The 20,523-nt window shown below is 39.6% G+C and overlaps 1 protein-coding gene across 1 annotated transcript in view; it reads left to right on the top strand.

Moving 5' to 3' along the window:
* The window catches only part of LOC139450362 (mucin-2-like), a 71,485-nt gene extending 50,962 nt beyond the window's left edge, over positions 1 to 20,523 (top strand). The window contains exon 3 of the mRNA XM_071232044.1: positions 19,098 to 20,523. Within this exon, the coding sequence (XP_071088145.1) occupies positions 19,098 to 20,523 (1,426 nt within the window). The remainder of the gene's footprint in view (positions 1 to 19,097) is intronic.

Consider the following 20,523-nt stretch of genomic DNA (forward strand, 5'->3'; position numbering starts at 1 on the left):
CACGTATGTAAATGTTTTACTGCAGATATCCATTAAAGAGATTCTTCTATAGTTATTCACATCATTTGTTTCCACATTTCAGGAGGTATCCATCAGGTCCAGCGCCTTTACCAAATTTCAAGCAGACAGAGCTTTAACTATTTCTTTATCTGATTTTCCCCTATTTAGAGTATTATTAGTTTCATCATCAATATGAACAGATACATGTATATCTGGATAAAGATATTATGGAATAAAGGAAACAAAGTCATCATCTAATATAATATCATGAATATTCAAAATATTTTTGAAATAGTAAATCCACTGAGAACACGAACCCGGGGAATGTGATTTACCTACTGATGATTTCACACAAGACGAAATATGATTCGAGTTTCTGTCATTTCATGTATCAAGAGTTTTATAGCTAGAGACTTATGGTAATATTCACATTTCTAGTTCGCTCTATTTATTTGCGGGCAAAGCGAAATTGCCTCAAGTAGCTGTTTTCTTCTGTTGTTCTAAACAGGTCTAATAATGTCTATTTATTTCATTTCAGTGTCATAAATTCTGCATTATACCAAGCCTCAGTCGATTTTTTGCCTCTAGCACAGGCTTTAAATATTGTGATAACATTTTGATAACTCTACAGCAGCCTCTGAAGTGTCATTAATAACTAAGGATATTAACTCATCCTTGGCACAGTAAGCCACACATGTGTATGTCTATTTTGGCGTTCTTTGTTTTCTTAATGTTTATGCAGCGAATACTGACAATTTTAACATTCACCAATGACTCATCATAAACAATAGTTAAGCGATATTTGGATAGATTGCGCGTTTGGGAGTTTTTTTCCTTTCCTGTGCGATGTTAAGAAACGCTATTACATTATTCGACATCACAAACGTGTGAATTTGTAGATTTCCTGATTTTAGAGTGTTACTTTTGTCTATAAGATAAGCAATAACGTAAAAGTCTGGAACAGATGTTGCATACAAAAGCTGAAAATTTAATCAGTACTACAAAACTCTGTTACTCATATATGTACATGTATGGACCAATGTCACTCTTATATTTACAGTTAAAAGTAAACCTAGAAAGAGAAGGATACATACTGCATTCTGAATAGCACCATAAGTATTTGAGGAAAAGGTTAATGCAAAGAACGCCCAAGAACACAGTTACCCATCTTCTTAGCGTATGGGATAACTAGATTAGTACTAGATGTGTGGTTGTGATAGATGTAAACTATGCTTGATGGTGCTCTTGTAAAACAGTTTTTACATGTGTCTTTTACTCATGTAATATATATGACCATGTATAGTATTTATAGTATGTGGACTGCATTGGATTACGTGCAGTTTATATGACGTTGGAATGTTTTGGGTGGTGTTGTGCAGAAGTAGTTTGTATGTCAGTGTTAATAACATTTCGAAAGATGGCCTTTGGATTCTCGCTTTTGCATGGAAGCTGTGTGGCCAACTGTTCACTTGAGATGCATGATTTCACTGTTTATATCCTTATCACTTATCTACAACTAACAGCAGCCCAGCAAAAAAGCTGCAAAATGTATCATTAAAACTCATTCAGAAAACAGTAATTTCCACAGGGAAATTTATGTCGGAACCAGGCCATATTTTCAATATGGAGTTTGAAAAACATCGTCCATATAAAAGTTAGATTTCATTAATATTTATGCTCAATTATTTCCCACAGGACCAAACGTCAATTATCTTGATTCTGAACTTGCAAGGTCATTTAGTATTGCTTGCAAAGCACCGTCCTTAAATAATCGACATTGTTTGCTTGAAGTCCTTCTGGTGTGAGGCATAGTTTTGTATCCATCGAAGCTAGTATTTGGATGTGTACACCTCTAATGTGTGTCAGGTAGATCTCCATTTGGGTTGTAACCTAATATGATGATACATTGTAGATATTGCTTTATGCATTGAAGATTTGATTTGATATCAGTTTTATTTAAAAATTGCGACAAGGTTTTATCTGAGGGGTTTTGCAAATGATCAGATGTCAATAATCAGAGTTATTAATTCAACCTATTTTCCAGAACATACTGAAGCTAATAATTTGCTAATGCTCCCCGGCATCTCTCCTTTCAGATTCGTGTCGGGTTTGTTTGCGTTTCTTTGTTTGTCCAACTTGTCCGCAAGGTAATACAAGCTAACTGTGCTATGTGCATGTATTGTGCAAATAGCTTTTCCGATAATGCTTAATGCATTTTTTAAGGACACCCCTTCCAATGTAACCTCAGCACTACCCACACCAGTGTCATCATTATCCTATGACTCCTCGGGGCTTTAAAGTACACCAGCAGTAGTTCGAAAATTTGCGTATTTAACTAATCATTGAAACTGAAGGATTCATGCAACATTCTTCATAATGAAGTTACTTAAATGAAAACTATTTCTTGGACTCGGCAAAAATTAATTTGACTTTGGCAGTTTGCACCATTATGGCATTCTTTCTACTTTTACTGTGTGATTGTGATACCAATATTAATGCATCTGTTGCCTTGTCATAAATGTGATGAATATATAATATGTTGGACAGGAATGAGATGTTTCCTTCATGTAGCATCATGGCAGCATGTAAGGTATCAAAGTCATACGTTGTTGAAAGAATGAGCAACATATCACGACATGCAATCATATAAATGAAATAGTTATGACATGTATCTCAATATCATTCTAACGACAAGCATCAACCATTAGGTATCAGTTCTGCACGAGAAGTGTCACGGCGGTTCCGCGAGTAGCATGTGAGTGTCATTGACACGTCAGGTTACCCGATAATTCCTGTTGATAGTAGGGTGTTCTTTTCAGTTGTTTCGCGCCACATTCAGAAATATTCCAGTTATGGCTGAATATAATCAAGTCTGTACCAGACAATCAAGTGAATGACACCATGAGCATCGATATACGCAATTGGGATACGATAACATGCATCTAAAAAAGTCAGTGGGTCAGAGTGTTTGTGTTAATTGTGATAAGATGCAGTGTTCTTGATATTTGTTTGTTAGTTTGCTGTGTGAGTACGAGAGATGTCGGTTTCATGTTTTTCGTCAATTATTTTTTTTCATTTCATTAAAACCATCATGTAATACTATGTTATGTATATACATAGAAGCATTACACAAACAATTAATACCCTTTGCAATTTCTAGGACATTGACACATCATCTGATCATGAAACTCTACTGGGCATCCAGAGGTCCCCAAACAGTAGAGTGTGCTACCAACCTAGTCTAAAGCATAATAACTCGCCCTTTTCCAATGTACATTTCAGCGCCCATAGTAGATTAATAATATTTTCATGTCTATTATTACGCAGTCATATGTGCAATCTGGTGAGTAGAAAGGCATTGTGTGACAGCTTTCATCTGTCAAACAGCAAATATAAGCTCTTCGTAAAATGCGTACAAATGCTACAAATTAATAGTTTAGTAGCGTGGGAGCTCGGTGGAAAATGTATATTCTCTATTAACATGAAACGAAAGAGAGACCAAAGACCACACTAGCTACTAATAACAGCAATTGTTATGAACACTGAAATATCATCGTTTTGAATGTCACAAGTTTCAAATCGGGACTCAAAAACAATCATGTGTCATTAGAAGATGACAAATCCCACGACCCCCACAATTTCGAAAGAACATATCGTCCGGCTTTTACTTTAAGTCAAACTTGATGAGAGAATTTCTCTTATCTAATCTAATTCTATCTAATCTGTCTATCCTTACACAAGAGTAGTTATTGAGCTATCAAAACAATTTGGATTCGGAACTTTACATTTCTATGTCAGGTACACACCAATATGAACAGAGTCAAAGTCAATCTTGTTGCCACAGAAATGGAAAAAATATAAATTCTAAAAATATCTAAAAAGTACATGTTGACAACCTGGTCACACATTAAGTTTCATGAAAGTATGCCTATTACTTAGAGAGATATGGGCCTGACAAATGCACCACTATGAACTGAGTCAAGATCAAACTTGTTGCCATGGTAACAGAATTTATTTTTTTTAACTAAATAGTAATCGACAACAATTGATAACCTGGTCTTTATGTGTACACAGATTCAAGAAGGAGAACCTATTAGTTTTTAAGATATGGTCCAGACTAACACGCGACAATGAACAGAGTTAAAGTCAAACTTGTGCCATTAGATTTAGATCTAGACTACCAGTTTTCATTTTGTGGAAGCCTCTGTGGCTGAGTGAGACAGATCACTGACTTAGTGTGCTGGCGATTGTGTGCTCACTATTGTAGTGTGGGTTCGAATCCCGGACGGGACTCAACCCATAATAGTACCAAAATCTGTACTTAACGAAGAAAGTGTTATCCAAAATATAAAATTTGACCACTTTCTAAATGACATTGTGTGTTCATGTTTTCAAGTTCTGCTCCGGAAACGAAATCCAGCACCCCTTTTGAGACCAAATTGTTTCCATGGAAATTGAGAAACGTAAAAAGGCACCACTTCAGTATCTGTTTGATATATCTGCCAAGTTTTGTTGATACATCCGGAAACGAAATCAACTACCTTATGAGACTAAGTACAAATTGCTTCCATGGTAATCGAGAAAAAGCATAAATGCTACAAATCCGTAAATTGCAAAAGGCACCACTTCAGGATCTGTTTGACATCGTTGCCAATTTTTTATGAAAAATATTGAACGGTTTTTGAGTTGTGCTCCGGAAACGAAATGATTACGGACGGACAGACGAGGCGACGAATGTATACCCCCGCATTACATGTCGCAGGATAAAATGTTACTTCTTTCTGTCCAATCACATATTTACAAAGTATTTCAAGTTTTCGTGTTTACTTTTGGTGTGGAGTGTGGCGTTAAACAACGAACAAACAAAACATATTGTCATCATTTCTGCGGAGGGTAATACTACACAATGGTAGTTTAGAATGTGGTAACGATCATGTTCTAAGACAATTGTGGTTGTGGAGGGTTATTACTACTAATATATCAGGATCGTCTAACTGTATCTGTACATGAGGGGCCGTCTAACTGTATCTGTACATGAGCGGCCATCTAACTGTATCTCCACATTAGGAACCGTCTAACTGTATCTGCACATGAAGGGCTGTCTAACTGTATCTGCACATGAGGGGGCGTCTAACTGTATCTGCACATAAGGGGCTGTCTAACTGAACCTGCACATGAACCTGTCTTTCATACTGTTTCTGCACATGAGGGGCTGTCTATCTGTGTCTGCACATGAGGGACTGTCTAATTGTATCTGCACATGAGGGCCGTCTATCTAACTGTATCTGTACATAAGGGCCGTTTATCTAACTGTATCTGCACATGAGGGCTGTCTATCTAACTGTATCTGCACATGAAGGGCTGTCTAACTGTATCTGCACATGAAGGGCTGTCTAACTGTATCTGCACTTGAGGGGGCGTCTAACTGTATCTGCACATAAGGGGCTGTCTAACTGAACCTGCACATGAACCTGTCTTTCTTACTGTTTCTGCACATGAGGGGCCGTCTATCTGTGTCTGCACATGAGGGACTGTCTAATTGTATCTGCACATGAGGGCCGTCTATCTAACTGTATCTGTACATAAGGGCCGTTTATCTAACTGTATCTGCACATGAGGGCTGTCTATCTAACTGTATCTGCACATGAAGGGCTGTCTAACTGTATCTGCACGTGAGGGGCTATCTAACTGTATCTGCACATGAGGGGCTATCTAACTGTATCTGCACATGAGGGGCTGTCTAACTGTATCTGCACATGAGGGCCCATCTACCTGTTTCTGCTCATGAGGGCTGTCTATCTGTATTTGTACACGAGGGTCCCTCTAACTGTTTCTGCACATCAAGGGCCGTCTATCTGTATCTGCACATGAGGGGTTGTCTAACTGTATCTGCACATGAGGGGCTGTCTAACTGTATCTGCACATGAGGGGCTGTCTAACTGAACCTGCACATGAGGGGTTGTCTAACTGTATCTGCACATGAGGGGCTGTCTAACTGTATCTGCACATGAGGGGCTGTCTAACTGTATCTGCACATGAGGGCCCATCTACCTGTTTCTGCACATGAGGGCTGTCTATCTGTATTTGTACAAGAGGGCCCCTCTAACTGTATCTGCACATCAAAGGCCGTCTAACTGTATCTGCACAGGATGGGTTGTCTAACTGTATCTGCACATGAGGGGTCATCTACCTGTTTCTGCACATGAGGGCTGTCTAACTGTATCTCTACATGGGGGTCCCCCTAACTGTATCTGCACAAGAGGGGGCGTCTAACTGTATCTGCACATGAAGAGCTGTCTAACTGTTTCTGCACATGAGGGGTTGTCTTACTGTATCTGTACATGAGGATCCCTCTAACTGGATCTGTACATGAAGGGTTGTCTATCTAACTGTATCTGCACATTAAGAGCTCTCTAACTGTATCTGTACATGAGGGTCCCACTAACTAGATCTGTACATGAAGGGTTGTCTATCTAACTGCATCTGCACATGAGAGGCCGTCCAACTGTATCTGCACATGAGAGGCCGTCTAACTGTATCTGCACATGAGAGGCCGTCTAACTGTATCTGCACATGATGGCTGTCTATCTAACCATATCTGCACATGAGGGGCCGTCTAACTGTATCTGCACATGAGAGGCCGTCTAACTGTATCTGCACATGAGGGTACCTCGAACTGTATCCGCACATGAGGGGCCGTCTAACTGTATCTGCACATGAAGGACTGTCTAACTGTATCTGCACATGAGGGGCCGTCTAACTGTATCTGCACATGAGGGGCCGTCTAACTGTATATGTACATGATGGGGCGTCTAACTGTATCTACACATGAGGGTCCCTCGAACTGTATCTGCACATGAGGGGCCGTTTAACTGTATCTGCACATGAAGGACTGTCTATCTAACTGTATCTGCACATGAGGGGCTGTCTATCTAACTGTATCTGCACATGAGAGGCCGTCTAACTGTATCTGCACATGAGGGGCTGTCTATCTAACTGTACCTGCACATGAGGGCTGTCTATCTAACTGTATCTGCGCATGAGGGGCCGTCTAACTGTATATGTACATGATGGGGCGTCTAACTGTAACTGCACATGAGGGTCCCTCGAACTGTATCTGCACATGAGGGGTCGTTTAACTGGATCTGTACATGAAGGGTTGTCTATCTAACTGTATCTGCACATGAAGGACTGTCTATCTAACTGTATCTGCTCATGATGGGGCGTCTTATAACTGTACCTGCACTTGAGAGGCTGTTTAATAAACACATACTGTTGTTATCTGTCATAAAATAAAAATGTGTTTACTAACTATAAACAAAGGAATGTAACCGAATTAACACAAACGATCAAAAACCCGTTCATCCGTAAATAACTACTTTGTTAATGCATCAACAAATAATATTAAATGAAGCCTTAGAAATAGTCATCGACAACTATCATGGTATGGTATGTCCGTATCGATGCCCAAAGGCACTATTTTGATTACTCACCTGCAAATATGCAGCTTCCTATGATAAATCGTATTCTAAGACACAAAAGTGAACTCTCTGCGCTCATATATTTTGTTGAGGCTACATGGACAAAAACACGGGGTGCGTGTCAGCTGGGAAATATATTGTTCACTCCGGTTACTCAATGTAAATGAACCCAATAAAGCTGCCACCGACTCCAGTCGCTGATTGATACAAAGAACAAGCTGTCAACAGTTAAGCGGCTGGAGAACCGACATACTGCCGGAATGCAATTGAGTAGAATGGTTGTATTACCGACGGATTTAAATTACTTCTTTATTTTCTTTAACATATTATAACCTGCTATTTTTATCAAATGTCTATAAGAAAATAAATAACTTTAAATGTCCTTTAACGCATATATACAATTTACATAAGTGCTTACATTGACTTTAACCATGAACACTCATATACTTATAATACATTGTTTCACTTTATTCAATTGGCAACTGTTACCTTCACATTATAGATGCAAAGTGGTATGAGTGAGTAATAGGTGTGCCGCTTCTATAACTATTCCAGCCTTATCTTCTGATGGCGACACCACGAAATGGCTGTACACATTCAAACAACGTTGTTGAACCTGGATCTTCGGCGTTACGAGCGATATCTTCACCACTGGGGTACCTCACCATCGCGTAAAGAGGTACATGTACATGGAGTGACAGAAGGTCTCAGTAAAATAGATAAGGTTTAATATTTATAAATTCGTGAGGAGAAGAATACTAACAGTTAACCAGGAAGGATATACATGTACACTGCATGTCATCAGTAACTTCCCCCGGATTTCCTTTTTAAGACTTTTAACTTAATCTTCAGGTATATCGATGATCTGATATCGTTCGCGAACATCGGGTATCATCACGAGTTAATAGTGATGCATAGACATGTTCATGATATAGTCGGAATCGTACAGGCGACTCTGCTTTCTGCAGAGATGTGTTATGAATGTGAATAGGGTTTTGTCGCTTTTATTTCACAAATGACGCACAATTGCGGGAGGTTATTGCGCCATTTTCGAGATACTTTCACAAAGTTACATCCAGCCATCTTTAAAGCATGTGTGCGCTACATTCATCATTTTATCGCATCCCATACACAATAAACTCGCGACTGTATCGATAGCCTTTACCCACACAGACGAAGGAATTGATGATATGCACATGTAGTGTACTGCAAGACACGCAGAGCAAAGTGTTACTTCCTTCGGTTCGCAGTATACTGCATTGAATCTTGGATTTATGGATGCCCTATAGTACCCACCAGTATACATGATGATGGTTTTGTTTAAGACAGGATATATTTTAGGTCACTGCTTAAATGTCACTGTGAAACGAAGAGCTGAATAATTTCTTTTTAACAACACAACTGGTCTCCAAGATATCAAACATGATCAACAATCAATTTATTGTGGGATGCAAAATCTGTAGAAAAAGTGTTCCACCAACATCGAATAGTCCGTCCCAAAATTAAGAGGAGAAGTCAGACGTTACTGAACCGGTACATTTTGATATAATCCCAGTCAAACCATGAGTTTGAATCAGTTGTAACAACCGAGCATACTTAATGCAAATACATCTAAAGCACCTTCATTTGAAGATTCCAAAGGCAACACAATTGTCTCGAAGTTTTGATTTTGTTGTTGATGCAAAATAGTGTTTTACGTGATTGTCGGTGTGAAAAAGGAATATAAAACACTCTCTGTCACCGACGTGACATTTATATAATGGAATTGAAGTGTTTTGCGAGTACCAATGAAACACAGACTGAGTCCTCTTGAAATTAGTCCAAAAATATATTCTGCTTGCTAGAGTTACAATGAACGTGTTAGAAACGTGTAAAGTAATCTGTTTGAGTGGGGTTGTCTCTGTCGATGTTCGGCAATCAGGCACAGCCAACCGAGATAGTGACATAAACTAACCCAAGCCAACCTTTCCAAAATAATTGTGTCTGAACCATTTGTATTATCGACATCTGAAACAAATCTCGCTTTAAATCGCATTTAACTTTCGTTTTGTGGTCTGTTTTTTTTCGATATTGGCATCATTGTCATATTAACATGGATATATATATTCATATATTGTACATTGTGATTTGGTGGTCAAATGGTCTAAGACGTCCTAAATCGATGTACAAAGTAACGTCCCTTTTCCGTACCAAGATCCGCACTTGGATGCACATCTAACATTCACTTTGATTAGAATTTTTAGTTTATCAGCATCATAATTGTGCTCGTTGACAAAATGGAAACTGTGACGACCTGCGTGCACCGTTTCTGGCATTCCTCATTGTGCTGACACAATTGAGTGAGTGAGTTGGGTTTAACACCGCTTTAAACAGTATTCTAGTTATGTCACGGCGTGTCAGCTTAATGTTAGAGGAAAGCCTGATGTTTACCACTTCGGTGAAATCCACGAGCACCGGTAGGGTGCTGACAAACCTAGAACCATAATCGGGGCGAACCGGGATTCGAACCCACATTCAACGGTTTCTGGAGACGCAACTCTGCACAGCGAATCGTGGCGCCTTGGACGACTGGGCCATCCGTGTCCCCAAAAGGCAAACGTAGCTGGGATCATGTTGTTGTCAGTTGAGTTTGACGCCACTTTAAACTGTGTCTGTATTCCAGTTGTAGTCCAGCGTGTCAGATTGATGTGGGAGGAAAAGCCAAAGAAATACAACTCTCAGACGTTTACTACTTTCGTGAAACCCACGAAAAACGAGTTTGGTGATGACAAACCTAGAAACATAATCAGGGCAAACTGGGGACATAGGTTTCTGGCATAACAAAGGGACAGAACTCTTCACAGCGGTTGAGTTGACTCGGCCGCCCATGACCTCTATCATGCATCTCAACTACCCTCATTTTTTAGATTTAATAATATATTATGTAATGTTCACTTCAAATGAGACGGAGATAGACCAGTAAGTTTACATATGATTTGATTTTTAAAATCCAAAAGGTCCTGTTCAAATTCTCCCTTGCAATTGTTGTGTTCTATGAAGGATGATGTTGATATGTCTTGTTGTTTGCATTCCTAATACGAGATGTACACCAGTTAGACAGACACAGAAAACAATACCAAGTGCGCATTAAAACGGCACCAATCTGCATTGGTCTGTCTTGACAACTTGTGTATTGTGTACAAACACAAAAGAGTTATTAGTGAGTGAGTGAGTGAGTGAGTGAGTGAGTGAGTGAGTGAGTGAGTGAGTGCCGCTTTGAACATTGGCCCAGTTATATCACGGCGTGTCAGCTTGATGTGTTAAACAACATGCAAACAAACAAACAAATGTTGCGTTTAGTTTAGTATTGTTTTGCGTATGCATGTTGACAGAAAGTATATGTTTTCGATAACCATACAATACAATTAATGTCAACTGATTTGGACGGTTATTTCCGCCTTCTTGCAATATGGACATAGCAGAAATCTAACTATATCAACGTCTGCTTTGCTCGTGGTCCCAGTGGATGTTTTTACTCAACATTAATGATGTGTTTATGTAAATGCCATTTATGGTGTGTTCTTGTGCCCCGCATGTACCAATCCGCAGTCCCATGGTGGATGTGCAAATGATGTCTACGAAAACGGAATTTTAAATACTTTAATTTATTTTCAACATCTTAAAATAAAAACTCATTCTAAACTGCGTCAAATGAAACAGCGATTTCCCCTTTCTTCTTATGTGTGAGCAAATGCAATATTCATACAGGCTGATATTGACGAACTCAGAGGTGTGGTATTGACTGAGCTCACAGGCGTGATATCTGACTGCGTATTATAGCGTAAGGTGAAGTAAACCCCGTCTTGTCTCGCGACATGTTCATAGCTTTCATTTTTTGTTCATCAAATGTGACAACTTTGCAGCGGCAGAACCACGGTTCATAATAGATCTGTTGGGCGTTGGGAGCAGACAGCATGGCTAAAGGGGCTGAATGCAAAATACTGACACATTTTGCAAGAGCTCGGCCACATCTCGAAACCCTGGCACTATGTATGTTCCCCGTGAATAGTGTGAACAATTATGATAGTTTGTCACGGCCAGCAGATGCTTTCTGGACACTCAGATATAACATCTTGTGTCAGGAGCATCTGTAATATGTCAGAAACAAGTGAATTATTAAAGCGTTTATTGCCTAGTCCTGAACACGTGGCAGCAATGATCGAAATGCACTGAGCCAGTTCCAGAGTGTCAAGGTTCATGTCCATTGGTAACCTAATGTAGGAGACAGAAATGTAAAAGATCCCAATCGGTGGCATTAGTCGATCGGTGTTACTCAAAGCCAAAGGGCCATGGAATGCCCAGTCTTTTAATGCTTCGAAATTCGCTCATGCATCTAAGACTCATATGATCGTGGGTTTCATCCCTGTTCGCCCTGATTAGGTTTCTAGGTTTGTCACTACCCGTGCTTCTGGGTTTTATCAAAGGGGTTAAATGTATGACCTGTATTATATAAGACTTTCCTCCAATACCAGGCTGAGACATAACAGAAATACACAAAAAACAAAGAACAATTTCAATATGAAGATAAATCAGTCTTTGCGTTCAGCAATTCAGATAAATTTTAATTGATACGTTCAACGTTGTATGTGTGGAATTTTGCACTATCGTAAATACAGAAACTCCATTCAGCCCTGAAGATGTTTTAATTATTAGTTGGACTCTTTCAAAACATACATGTAGTATCGGTGTGTGAAGCCGCGAGACTGCTTGGAGGTAGTTGTTGGAAAGTAGTATAATCATCCATGAGGAAAGAAGGACTATTACTGCTAAACACAAACATCAGCAGAACAAACAAACACAATATACTGATTATGGAAATATGTTTATTGATAAGCATAGCGCTGTATTGTATGATATATCAATGACCGTGATGCGAAAATCACACGTAGTGCAAGATTCACGGGTTGTGTGGTATTGACACGTTATGATCGGTCTCTAAATCTCCAACTATTTACCCCGAGAAGATATATTGGCTTCAGGGCATTTTGTGAATGAACTAAACGGCATCATGCATTTTCCCTAATATGTGTGGAATATGTGTTATACTGTAGCAATATAACGCTCAACTTTAAGGTAAATTGCAATAAAAGATATTCGGTCTGAAACATATAAATTATGCATCAAAAGCATTATGTTAGTTCATTGATATTATTTTTAGACAATATATTTAGAAATCAACTCCAAATGGATTTTTTTTCAAGTTTCTCAGCTTCTGTGTCAATTTCAGATACCAAAAAGTCAACGAATCTGCCATAAGCATCTTCGCATTATACAACCACATGGTCTCCACAAATGTTTGAAGGTCTGAGAAACACATGTAAATGAGAATCGGCGTCAAGTAATTAAGAATTAGATTTACAGCGCTATTTTAATTTAGGCTGTTGGGTATCTTTCCACACATCTTACTGTCGTAAAAATGTTTCAATTATACCTTTTAACTTTCACTGTGTCGCACAAAGGTGCAACCACTCAATAACCCCAAAGAGCACCAACAGCTCGCAGTGTCATTAATGCTTTTTTCAAATCAATATTTCAGCAATCCATGTTTAAAATGGTGATAAAATCATCTGAGTTGCAGTATGTTATTGCTATCATGAAACAGTGTTGCCCTTTACACGAAGAGAGGTGAACCCTGTTTTGCATTAATTCCATCCGGTAGCCCAAGTCCAATAGGCATTGAAACGTTGCTGAAATCTGCAGTAAATGTACATCATTTGTATTGACACATGGCAATCAACGACTACCCGAGGAGAGTGTTAATTTCACTGAGCGCGGTCAGTCTATATCACATAACTCCATCAAAGACCCTAGCTGTCTGGCACCTCCACTGAGACCAGATCCCCAACCGGAAACTCACGGACAGATACTCCATTTCCGGGTTGAGTGTCTATTTCCGGAAACTTTCCACCATCCCCACGCACGCTTCTCCCCATATCGGCGACATATACCAGATATCCTGCTATGTTTAGTGAGCTCTGACATTTCTCAATAGCAGAACATTTGTCCTACGGTGACAAGTCAGATAGATACAATGGAAGTACACATCAACAGATAAGCGAAGTCGTTTGTTTGTAAGAGCAGTGTCTGGCCTGATGACGGAACAATAAACGCAATTTAAGGAAAATGTTTGATTGAGGTTGCGATAATAGCATCTGTGTAGTTGTATTTCTATGACGTTATGAAACAAAGTATTGGGTTTGTATTATACTAGATAATGTGAAGAAGATAAAGTGGGTGAATATTACATAACGCTGCATAAGTAATTGCCTACTGGTATTTGCGACTATTATCATTAATATTAATCATGTTAGCACCACATTGTGGGATAATTTCACAAATTCGCTTATGGGATGATTGTACAACGCTTTTCGAAGGTGTACCAGGATCCTATGATTCTTGGTTCACAAGCACCATGAGATCACGCAAGTGACAATGGTCAAAGGCCTCCATCACTTCGGACTCTCTCCTCACAAGTTTACACATCGTGATATAGCTGATATCGAATTACTGTTGAACGCGACATTCAATTCTCTCACCCATTATATCAAACGCAAACAGAATACGCACAGTGGAGTGTGTCTGGGTTGTGTTATTGTATGCTTTCGTCTCTTTACATTATGGCGTTTTAGGGATGAAGATGAATTGGTGTGATGGAGTCTTGTTTCGTTTAACTATTTACGATGAATTGACGGATGTTTGCTCCGGAAAGAATGTCATTAAATGACACATGCTCATGGAATGTTTTTGAATTTGGTATTCTTTCAAGAGTTGACACTTTATACATGTACACTGTACCAATAACATGACATTTTTCTGATTTTATTTCGTTGAGTTGACCGAGTGATAGGTGACTGCTGATGTGGATCCGGAATAAAGAAACTAAATGAACTTTGTCCCTTTAAAGGACCATTATATTTACCAATCCCACGCAGTCGTTTACATCAAACAATGAGATCATATGTCCGGTGAGTCATACTACAAACGCAACATACAATGAAATTGAAATTTATACTGAATCACACAGGTCTTCAGGGAATCAATGAAGCCTCAAGTTGTCATGTCATCTGCAAGGATATCTCGGCCATGTAAATTTCGGGCTTTTAATTACCTCGAGTTCATCAGTTTACTCAGATACCATTTGTGGAAGCACGAGCGACTGCATTGTGTTAATTCTTCCGAATCTGACTTCAATCAAGGGAATTTGTTTTGATAATTGATATTGATTTCTTTGTCATTTGAGAATGGCTGAATTCTGAAAGCATTTTTGCAATTGCTTAATGGAACAGATTGTTCCACTAAAACCATAAAGACCATGTCCCATATTTTTTCATAATTCGCCAAACACTTTAAACGTTTGAAAAGGTTTTGGAGAGCTATTGATCTAGTAGTCAAAATATTGTTTATCTGATTACATGTTTAATAAGTGCACAATTGAACAATGAACAATTGGTGTTCTATATAACATGACGCCATAAAACAAAGATCCCAAAGTCAATACGTGTAGCTTTAATCTTATATAATATGCAAACGAAACAGAATAGATTAATTGAATTCAACAACACATAAATCACTGTCAAGGCTCATGGCTCTTGCTGTTCACGAAATGTGTAAAAATAATTGATTCGCCGATGTGATTTACGTGTGTGTAACGTCATTTAATCTTAAATAAAAGACACCTACTTTTAATTTGTGGCTGCTCATTTGGTTTATGAATTATTAATAAAGCAAAGCGAAAGACCATGCATGTACATGTACGTGCTTCCCAAAGTAAGTACACACGTACAAGTCGCACAATGTGAAACTCAAGTCTAATTGTGTTGTGATTTTGTTTACCTTAGTATAATATTTACACAATCCGTGTGAATATATTTAAAGCATTTTTATTTGGAAATTTTGATATTTCAAAATGGATCTTGTGTGGTTGATTATGGGAATCTATATTAAGCACTTCTCTTTAGCAGCTACACTATTCCTTACTTCATGTGATCATGATGCGTTATGGAACTGATGTGTCAACTTATCTACCCCCTTCCACCACAAAGGGCACAAGCTGCAGTAGACCTCGAGTTGAACGTAATTTTGGTGTCTAGTAGTAGGAGGAGGAAGAGGAGGAGGAGGGGGTAGCAGCAGGAGCAGCAGCAGCAGCAGCAGTAGTAGTAGTAGTAGCAGTAGTAGAAGTAGCAGCAGTAGTAGTAGTAGTAGTAGTAGTAGCAGCAGTAGTAGTAGTAGTAGTAGTAGCAGTAGTAGTAGCAGCAGTAGTAGTAGTAGCAGCAGCAGCAGCAGTAGTAGTAGTAGTAGTAATAGTAGTAGTAGTAGTAGTAGTAGTAGTAGTAGTAGCAGCAGTAGTAGTAGTAGCAGTGGGAGGATGAGGAGGGGGGAGCAGCAGCAGTAGTAGTAGTAGTAGTAGCAGCAGTAGTAGTAGAAGCAGTGGGAGGAATAGCAGCAGCAGCAGTAGTAGTAGAAGCAGCAACAGCAGCAGCAGTAGTAGTAGGAGGAGGAGGAGGAGTAGTAGTAATAGTTAGTAGTGTTATTGTTATATTATTTTTGATGTTGTTATTGTCATTATTAAAACTTTGATTCTGATACTTAACCCACGCCAGGTTCTAATGCTTTTTAAAAGGAAACACAACTGTTTACATCATTTGTTCATTAATGTTACATCTTAACATATTACAATGGGTGTGAAAACCTTTTAACGCAGGTTATTTAGGGCTAATAACATATTCGGTAGATGACAGGGAAATGGCTTTTTGATGCAATTAGCTTTGGATTTCTTCTCACAGTGCCGCTCCTAATGACGAAAACGACACAGTCAAATGTCACCACCCGCGAATACACGTGCTGAAAAATGCCGGACACACTCTGCATCCCTTGTTTAGCAGCAATGGTTATCTATACCATGTCATTGGAACAAAGTCAGCTTTTCCGTTTACTTCGAAATCTATTACAAATGGTTGTCGTTATTCAACGGCGCTGAAAACATGATAGGTTGTCAATACTAAAAGCAAATTTCTTAAAGGCGTTAAAAGCCAAGCTAAACTAATGCAGTTTTTTTCACACAATGGGCCTAAAATTGCCAATCAGTCATTCAGTTTGACAATACGCTCATATACAAATTCTGCACAATCCACTGTAATGCCATGCGCCTGTTAATACATTGATTCTATAGTTTCCGATTAACTTTGCGTGATCGATGTATTTGGTAATGTTAGACTTAAGTGCAGTTTTCTTGATGAACATTAGGTCTGGTATTTTTTACTTTAAGAGCTACACAATGCAAGGGAGTGTTTATTAAATATTTACAGAGGAATATTCGTCTTTGTTGACCACAAACCTTTTCATACAACATGTAAAAGTTAATCGTTCATACAAACCAATGACAAAACAACTTCGTATTAACGTACCTTTTAATAAATATTACAGTTTAGAGTAAAGAAAGGCCTCGAGAATTTGACATTACAATACATGATGATGTTCCTGTGCACAGGAGTAATAAATGAAGGTTATTTGAGTGGTATATCCGCGGTTGACTGCATCAAAGCACTGTATGATAACCTAGTGTCATACTGTACCATGGGTCCTGTGAAAATGAACACACATGTTCTCACAAGAATGTACAGACAGACGTAAATATAATATTTCTCTGCTTTTTGAAAAAAAATCGCATCAACAGATAACAAAATACACTTCTCTGCTTTTTGTAAGAATATTACATATCATAGCTATATAACAGCGGTCTGTAAATAATCGAATCTTGACAAGACAATGCAGTGATTGACATCATTAGTATTATTCTACGCAACTGGGATACGATGGCATGCATCAGCTCAATCAACGAGTCTGGCCACCCGATTCCGTAAGTCATTTCTTACGACAAGCATGGATTGCTGAAGACCAAATCTAACTCGGATCTTCACGGAGGTTGTAAAAATAATCTTTGTCAAACGACCATCTTTCTCAGATGACCCTGGTAAGGCCAATGTCACAGGAAAGCATTTATCAGATCCTAAACCCTCATTTTATAACTGTCTTGATTATCAAAGCCTTGCCCAATTCTCACAGCGCCCAACTCAATGTGCTTTCTCCCCGGTCTGACGGAAACTATGACGTCTTTTAAATGAAATCTGATCAAGCCTTAACTTTTGACAGTAATGCCCTTTCTTATGTGTCAGCAGATTTATTTTGGGAATGTTATGGGACAAATAGAGTTCTGTCTATCCCTGGGAGACAACCAGTAAAATGAGACTGTGATCGATCGGGAAAAGGCGAAACACGGTAGAGAAACTTTTGAAATGACTGTCAAAAAGTCAAAAATTGGAATTTGTTCCCTTGCTAATCCTGCTCCCTGGATAGAGACAGTGACGGATAGCTGCTGGAACCGCAAATAGATTATTAAGAAAGACACTGACAATGTGTTTAATACCTTCATATATTCTGACAAGGAAGCCTGTCTAACAAGACGCGCGAGGCTTTGCGGTAGCTAATCATCTGAAACATTGTTGAACCTAATCATCTGAGACAGTGCCATACCTAATCAACCAAGACATGATTGTGAGCACAGATTCAAGCCACATGTCCTGGCCTCGATGGTCGTTTCGCAGCATAATAAATAGGAATTTATCTTGATAAACATTGACAAGACTGATATTGCTGAGAATAGGTTTTAACGACGGCTTTAACTGTTTGAAAGCAATATCACGAAGTCGCAGTTGAATGCGAGAGGACGGGTCGACATGCCGTGGACGTTTACATGGTTCTGACAAACCAAAAATACCGAGGCAGGGCTGATCTGGATTATACCTGATGCATAGCGTCACAGTCCCATGAGCCGTAATGCCCTTATTCGTGTTGTCACAATTCTCGTATCTATGACGTCACAGTACCTGTATTCTTCTTGTCACAGTACCCTTATTTATGTTGTCACAATACTCTTATCCATGACGTCATAGTACCTATTGCATGTTGTCACAGTCCCCTAATTTATGACATCACAGTACCTGTATTCTTGTTGTCACAGTACCCTTATTTATGTTGTCACAATACTCTTATCTATGACGTCATAGTACCTTATTGCATGTTGTCACAGTCGCCTAATTTATGTTGTCACAATTATTTTATCTATGACGTCACCGTACCTCTTTCCATGTTGTCACAGTCCCCAAATTTATGTTGTTACTATACTCTTATCTATGATGTCATAGTACCCTATTGCATGTTGTCACAGTCCCCTAATTTATGTTGTCACAATTCTCTTATCTATGACGTCACAGTACCCTATTGCATGTTGTCACAATGCTCTAATCTACGACGTCACAGTACCCGTATCCACGTTGTTACCACACAGTACCCTCACCCAAAACATCCTAATACCCTCAACGAAGAAGTCACATTCCCCTCACCAAAGAAGTCATGATACCCTCACCCAAGATGTCACAAAACCCACACCCAAGAAGTCAGATTTCCCCCACCAGAGAGTTCACTATACCCTCACCCAAGAAGTCACAATACTCTAATCCATATTGTCACAGTTCCTTATTTCATGCCACAGTAAACCTGCAGTCAATGTTTCCTCACCAGAGAGTTCACATTACCCTCACCCCAGAAGTCACATTACCCTCACCCCAGAAGTCACATTACCCTCACCCAAGAAGTCACAGTACCCTCACCCAAGAAGTCACATTACCCTCACCCCAGAAGTCACATTACCCTCACCCAAGAAGTCACAATACCCTCTCCCAAGAAGTCACATTACCCTCACCTCAGAAGTCACAATACCCTCACCCAAGAAGTCACATTACCCTCACCCCAGAAGTCACATTACCCTCACCCAAGAAGTCACAGTACCCTCACCCAAGAAGTCACATTACCCTCATCCAAGAAGTCACATTACCCTCACCTCAGAAGTCACAGTAGCCTCACCATAGAGTTCACAATACCATCACCCAAGAAGTCACAATACCCTAATCCATGTTGTCACAGTTCCTTATTTCATGCCACAATAAATCTGCAGTCAATGTTTCCTCACCAGAAAGTTCACAGTACCCTCACCAGAAGTCACAGTACCCTCACCCCAGAAGTCACATTACCCTCACCAGGGAGTTCACAGTACTCTCACCCCAGAAGTCACATTACCCTCACCCAAGAAGTCACAGTACCCTCACCCAAGAAGTCACATTACCCTCACCTCAGAAGTCACAATACCCTCACCCAAGAAGTCACATTACCCTCACCCCAGAAGTCACATTACCCTCACCCAAGAAGTCACAGTACCCTCACCCAAGAAGTCACATTACCCTCACCTCAGAAGTCACAATACCCTCACCCAAGAAGTCACATTACCCTCACCCCAGAAGTCACATTACCCTCACCCAAGAAGTCACAATACCCTCTCCCAAGAAGTCACATTACCCTCACCCCAGAAGTCACAATACCCTCACCCAAGAAGTCACATTACCCTCACCCCAGAAGTCACATTACCCTCACCCAAGAAGTCACATTACCGTCATCCAAGAAGTCACATTACCCTCACCTCAGAAGTCACAGTAGCCTCACCATAGAGTTCACAATACCATCACCCAAGAAGTCACAATACCCTAATCCATGTTGTCACAGTTCCTTATTTCATGCCACAATAAATCTGCAGTCAATGTTTCCTCACCAGAAAGTTCACAGTACCCTCACCAGAAGTCACATTACCCTCACCCCAGAAGTCACATTACCCTCACCAGGGAGTTCACAGTACTCTCACCCCAGAAGTCACATTACCCTCACCCAAGAAGTCACAGTACCCTCACCCCAGAAGTCACAATACCCTCACCCAAGAAGTCATATTACCCTCACCCCAGAAGTCATAGTACCTCACCCAAGAAGTCACATTACCCTCACCCAAGAAGTCACATTACCCTCACCCAAGAAGTCACATTACACTCCTCCAAGAAGTCACATTATCCTCACCAGCGAATTCACATTAAGCTCACCCAGGAAATCACATTACCCGGACTAA

The sequence above is a fragment of the Haliotis cracherodii genome, unplaced genomic scaffold, assembly GCF_022045235.1.
Source record: "Haliotis cracherodii isolate W230 unplaced genomic scaffold, xgHalCrac1.p SCAF_8, whole genome shotgun sequence".
In the NCBI taxonomy this organism is placed as follows: domain Eukaryota; kingdom Metazoa; phylum Mollusca; class Gastropoda; order Lepetellida; family Haliotidae; genus Haliotis; species Haliotis cracherodii.